The following is a 6,520-nucleotide window of genomic DNA, read 5'->3' on the forward strand; positions in this document are numbered from 1 at the left end:
TTACGAGACGTATCATTGATTTGATGAACAAACTCAAACGTCCTCATCACAAGATAAGAATTAATAAAGAGTTTCGCAAAGACTTACAGTGGTGGTTAGACTTTGCTACAAACTTCAATGGCAAAGCAAAAATCATCCGTAATGAACCATTACCACAGTGTGTTTTACAGACTGATGCCTCATTTTCAGGTTATGGGGTATATTTCTAGGGTAACTGGGTAGCAGGGGCGTGGCATTCTGATGCTGTCCCTCGACCAAGTGAGATCAGAGAATTGCCTTGGTGGAACCGAGTTCACGTTCCGACTGAAGTTTCAAGTAATATCAATTATTTAGCGCTGTTTCCCATTTTGCTTGCGGCAAGGAAATGGTCTAGCGAGTGGGAAAATCAACATGTTGCTATTTATTCAGACAATACAAGAGTTTCGAATGTCAGGTGACCCCACTGTGCGCGATGCATTGTTGGCTGGGCCAAAGGTCAAGTGGGCATAAACCCCGTTGCGTAATCAAAGCTGTTCACACAATAGAACAATTGAACAAAAACTTCCTATTGCTCCGACAGCCTCTGAACTGGCCTCAGAAAATGATAAGTATGTGCAGTCACTCTTAACTCTTCCTGAATCAAGAGGCGTCTTGCCTGATCCTTTGACACTGTGTGATGGTTGGATTGGGGAAGCTGCTGGCATGGAAAAGTGGCCTCCTATTTTCCTCAGCGATATCACGATGTATATAATGGCTGATCATCCAGGCAACGATGTCACTTTGCAAAAGCGCCTTTTAAATGAGTATAAAGAGGGCAAGGCTTATCGACTGTATGAAGGGGGCTGGCTAAAAGAAATTTATTTAAATAACATTTCTGAAGACTCAGAATACTGTTTCATGAAAGCAAAGTGTTGCCACACGATGAAGATCAACGATACGCTTCATACTGTCTGGATATGCGCCCACAAGGACTCTGGTGACATTAAAAGTGCATACTGCTCCTGTACCGCAGGGTAAGCTACGCTAAAATTTGTCGTACCAGCAATTATATATATATATATATATATATATATATATATATATATATATATATATATATATATATATATATATATATATATATATATATATATATATATATATGTGTGTGTGTGTGTGTGTGTGTGTGTGTGTGTGTGTGTTCTTGTTCTCCTTCATTATTGTTCTCCTTTATTATTTATCTCTCATGAATCCATTCCTTTTGTCATTACAATTTAATATTAAGTTGTTAGTAGTAGTGAAGTTGTAACATAAATTTTGGCACGACCTAATAATAGAATGCATAAATTGAAAACAAATAAAAAACGTTGAGTGGATAGGCTCAGGCTTTATTAGACATACGAAATTGAAAATAATTTTATCTAAAATAAGGACACAGATATTGACCTTCACTTATTTTTCTGCAGAGTCTACTCTTCATGGTTTACTTGGGATAGCCTTAATATATAGTGTGAATGAACTATGTTTGTTTTCCAGACTTGGTTGCTCGTGCATACACGTCACAGCTATGTTCTTTCGTATAGAAGCTGCAGTGAGAACTGGTCAAACCAACTTTGCCTGCACATCAAAACTATGCCAGTGGAACATACCCAAAGGGAAAACAAAGATCAAGCCAATGCGAGTTCGGGATATGAACTTCAAGGCTGCTAAATTTAACAAAGGTAATTTCCTGTATTGTAAGATCTACCATAGTAGAGGGTCCCCTCTAATGGTTCTACTGAGATACATGATTAGACTGCGAGACACAGTCGTGTCAATACCTCCACCGCCAACCACCTTGCGGAGGTATGGAGCATCCGCACACGACTGTCTCACAGTCACTGTCTAATGTATGATCAATTGATTAACTGCCAGAGAAAAATTCACGACAAGTGACTATCTTTTTAGCTTTCTTTATGCCTGTACATTATAGCGAGTCATGACTGTAAAATTCCCTACATTGCTTTAAATTGTCGTTTTTCTTTGAATATAGATGCAGTCAGACCCCTCGTCGATGTCACGAGGAAACTCTTCGATCCAGTCAAGGAAAAGCACCGAGAGAACAACGATGAAAAAAGACGTAGACTTTTCAATGGTTTACGAACTGTCGCTCCTAATGGATGCTACGAAGCACTGTTTGATAAATTGCCAGAGAATCAAAGCTCAGAATCCGACATCGTCATTGATACTTTAGCGATAGACGAGCCCCCTTGTACACTCATCGATGACCCCCATCCACCAGATGAAAATATCATATTAAAGTTGGCAGAATCCAGTGCTACCAAGGAAGAGTTTCTGTCAAATCTCGCCAGTACTTCATTTAATGATTATGATGTGCAAATCATTGAAGGGGGGACGGTTGGTCAAGCTGACAATACTACGTGGGTGAAACAACGCAAAGGACGAATCACTGCCTCTGTTTTCTATTCTGTGTACACGAAATTGAACACAGTTAAAAAGAAACTCATAGTAACGTTGATAATCTCTTAAAATCTGTCATGGGAAATTCACCTTCCTTATCCAGTATACCAGCTATCAAACATGGCCTAAGTCTAGAACCAGAAGCAAAGAAAAAGTATATCGAAGTCATGAAAAGTCATGAGAGTTTTCGTCACAGGGAGTGTGGTTTATTCATAGACAAAGGGAGACCTTTCCTTGGTGCGTCACCTGATCTCGTTGTTAGCTGTAAGTGTTGTGGATCAGGTTTATTTGAATGCAAATGTCCCTATACGATTAGGCATGAATACCCATCAGTTGCCAATGTTGATTACCTCGTTACATGCGAAAATGGTACTGTCCAATTAAAGAAGAATCACCAATATTATGCTCAGATTCAAGGCCAGATGGCTTTGAGTAGTTCTCCATGGTGCGACTTCATGATATTCACTTACGTTGGATATCATTTACAACGCGTATATTTTGATCATGGATACTGGTGTTAGATATTGTTAAATTTAGAGTACTTTTTTTATAATTATATAGTTGTAGAGTTAGTTTGTAAAAAAGGCACATCGTTCGCTGCACTGAAAAGGATCACTGATAGCTTTACTTTACTTTACTTTATATATTGCCAATTCCAAATATAAGTAAGTATACAAGGTATACAAAGTATACAATGACGAGGAAAAAGGCAAGTTGGAGCCAGGAATAATAGCTTAGAGCTAATCGAGCCTGGCCCCATTTTCATGAAATTTACATTGCAATATTTGTTTTAAAGGGCTAATTATGTCAATTGTTAATCAAAATTCTATATTTTAAATGAAAAAAAAAATAGATAAACATTCACACATCTTGGTATTCACTTAAGAGATGCTGTCTTAATGAGTTTATAAATAAATCTCTTGTTGCACTTTGTTTGACAATATTGGGTAGGCTGTTCCAGACTTTGGCACCCATATATGAAATTGCAAACTGTCCTGCAGTTGTACGTACTTTTGGTAAAGGCAAGTTTTGACCTAGTTTAAATCGAGTGTCATAGCAATGATCAGCTAATCTAAAGTAATCACTCAAATTATGTGGTATATTTTTATGATGCAAATCAAACATGAATTTTCCCAGAAGTAATTTATGAAGTTTATAGACATCCAGTATACCTAGTCTAAAGAATAAAGGTGCAGTAGATTCTCGAAATCTTGAAAACGTAATTATTCGTACCAGCATTTTTTGGGTGATAAAAATCTGATGTAAATATGATGGATATGTACTTCCCCATACCTCAAGACCATACATAATATTTGGTTCAATAAAAGCTTTGTAGAGCAGTACTAGAATTTGCTGTGGTACATAGTTTCTTAGCCTAAATATGATTCCTACTTTTTTTCTTATACTATTATTTATCTCATTAATATGATATGTCCATGTCAAATGTTTATCAAAAACAACCCCAACAAAAGATGCTTGTAGAACTTCTTCTATGATAACATTCTTTACAGATAAATTGCCTTGTAGTGTTACAGAGTTACGATTGCTGTGAAAAAGTACATACTTTGTTTTACTTATATTAACTGTCAGCTTATTGGCATCGCACCATTGAACAACGTCTTGTAAATGTACATCCACAAAGAAAGATTTACAGAGCGTGTTTCACGTGAAAAAGTGTGGAAAGGTTGGAATCGTCGGCAAAAAGCCTAAAGTCAAAAAATTTTGAAGAATTAGGAAGATCATTGATGTACATCAAAAATAGTGTAGGGCCAAGTACAGAGCCCTGGGGTACTGTACATGTAATTGGTAAATGTTGAGACATATGTCAATCAGCAAAAACATACTGTGACCTATTATTTAAGTAGTCTGTAAACCAAAGTAGTGAATTCCCCTAACACCATAATGATGAAGTTTTGCACTGCATAAAAACCCTATAATACTTACTGTATTAACATGGATTATTGCCTGTATTTTAGCTGAAGAGTGCATATACAGATGAATACAGTCAAGAATCCATTTTTTGTATTCAGCAAGCCTGTATTCATGTGGATTCATGTGAATTCACGTGTATTATACTATAATACAGGCAACTCATTAACGTGAATTTATCTGAATTATCGGGTTTTCATGCAGTGTTGAGAGAAGAATAGAATGATCTATGGTATCGAATGCCTTGGCGAAATCAATAAAAATCCCAATGGTAGAATTCCCTTGGTCGACTTGTTCAAGTAAATTATTCATTAAACTAATAAGAGAAAGTTTGGCACTGTATTTTTCTCGGAAACCATACTGATGCTTATAGAAAACACCATGTTTATTCAAATAGCCAACCAATCGGTTATTCACAGTTTTTTCAAGAATTTTACTAATAAGCGGCAATACCGAGATTGGACGATAGTTTCCCGGTATGTCCCTCGAACCCTTTTTAAAGATAGGAACCACTCTTGCTATTTTTAATGCATCAGGAAACTTACAATATTTAAAAGAAAGATTAAAAATATAACAAAGAGGTTGTGCAATATACTCTGCTCCATTGAGAATAAGTTTTGCAGGTACGTCGTCATAACCGGTTGCCTTCTTCACATCAATACTTGTCAACAAATTAAAAACTTCCATTTCTGTTGTGGGATACAAAAAGAACGAATTTTCTAGGGGATTTGACAGATAATCTGCAAAGGAAGTGTGAGGAGTATGTATTTTTCTGGCAAGATCCGGTCCAACGCTAGTGAAAAACTTATTGAACCCATTAAGAATTTCATTTTTTGTACTATAAGTAACTGTATTTTCATTATCGCCTGCAGAACATGATAAATATTCTGGTAGAGACATACCAGGTTTCCTGTTACGTTTACCAAGTAATTCATTGATGATCTTCCATGTTCTTGTGGAATTTTACTATTTTCAATAAACAAGGACTCGTAATAATTACGCTTGGCAACTCTTAGCACGGTTGTCAAGATATTTCTGAATTTTTTATACTTGACCACAGTTCTAGCTTCGTAATTCGAATGCACCATATCAGCAAATAAGATGTGTTTCCTGTGAATTGAATTTTTGATGGAACGGGTAATCCATGGTTTGCGTTTCATGACATTTTTTACAGATCGTGAGCAAACAGGTGCATGTCTATTACAGTAATAGTTAAAGGTTGAATAAAAACAGTTATATGCATCATTAACATCTGTACATGAATAAACATCGTTCCATGATTGCTGTGATAAATCATGTTTGAAATCTTCCAATCTGAAATGTTTGTAATCCCTGTAAAAAATTTTGCCATATACACTTCCATTTGAAAACAAATTATTGAATATAGCAAAGACTGGCAGGTGATCTGAAATATCACAAGCAATTGTACCTGTATAAATGGAACACTTATTTATGTTTGTATAAATATGGTCTATAAGGGTTTGTGAAACATTTGTGACTCGAGTCGGGTTTGATACCAACTGCTTCATATTTAAACATCTCAGTACAGTGTCAAAGTGATCTTCTACAATATCATCTCCTTTTGACAGGTCGATATTGAAATCGCCAAGAAGGATGCACTGCTTCCTATCAAGTTGATATCTTTTAGGACCTCTAAAAGACTATTTCTAAATTCTGGTACACTTGTATTTGGCTTCCTGTACAGTATTCCTATGACAAATGTTTGTTTTCAATCGATTACTTCTAGCCAAAGAGATTCTGAATGTACTACATTACATGATAATACTTTGTACTTAACAGAGTTGTGGATATAGGCGGCAACACCGCCACCCCTTCCGACTTCACGACAATTTAACTCTAATGAATATGAGTCCAAATTAAACAAATTACTACAACCTACGTTCCAGATTTCGGACACTCCAATAATTTTGAACTTTTCATGCAAAATATCGTCATACATCACAGCAAAATCATCAAAATTCTTTTTTAATGAACGAACATTTACATGGGACACTGTGAACGAATTTTTAATGAAAGGGTTGTACACGTTGATGAATTCAGAAGGCGTGATGGCACCACTGGTACAGGTGACATCAAATAAATCTGTGTTTACAGGAGATTCCATGAAAAGATATTTATAGAGATGTTGATATAAAGCTCAGTCGAATACAAT

General features: G+C 36.1%; 1 protein-coding gene across 1 annotated transcript; it reads left to right on the forward strand.

The window, feature by feature from the left end:
- The first annotated feature begins 552 nt into the window (after positions 1–552).
- On the forward strand, positions 553–3,025 carry LOC139128499 (uncharacterized). Its single transcript, XM_070694266.1, has 3 exons — positions 553–992; positions 1,495–1,679; positions 1,991–3,025. Exons 1-3 carry the CDS (start codon positions 682–684, stop codon positions 2,485–2,487), a joined length of 993 nt encoding a protein of 330 aa, XP_070550367.1. The 5' UTR covers positions 553–681; the 3' UTR covers positions 2,488–3,025.
- The last annotated feature ends 3,495 nt before the right edge of the window (positions 3,026–6,520 follow it).

The sequence above is a fragment of the Ptychodera flava genome, unplaced genomic scaffold (genome assembly GCF_041260155.1).
Source record: "Ptychodera flava strain L36383 unplaced genomic scaffold, AS_Pfla_20210202 Scaffold_56__1_contigs__length_877210_pilon, whole genome shotgun sequence".
NCBI lineage: Eukaryota > Metazoa > Hemichordata > Enteropneusta > Ptychoderidae > Ptychodera > Ptychodera flava.

Coding starts and splice junctions, on each gene's coding strand:
- LOC139128499 (XM_070694266.1), top strand. CDS start 682: ATGGAAAAGTGGCCTCCTATTTTCCTCAGCGATATCACGATGTATATA. Junction 993..1,494: donor TACTGCTCCTGTACCGCAGG/GTAAGCTACGCT, acceptor TTTGTTTTCCAG/ACTTGGTTGCTCGTGCATAC. Junction 1,680..1,990: donor GGCTGCTAAATTTAACAAAG/GTAATTTCCTGT, acceptor CTTTGAATATAG/ATGCAGTCAGACCCCTCGTC.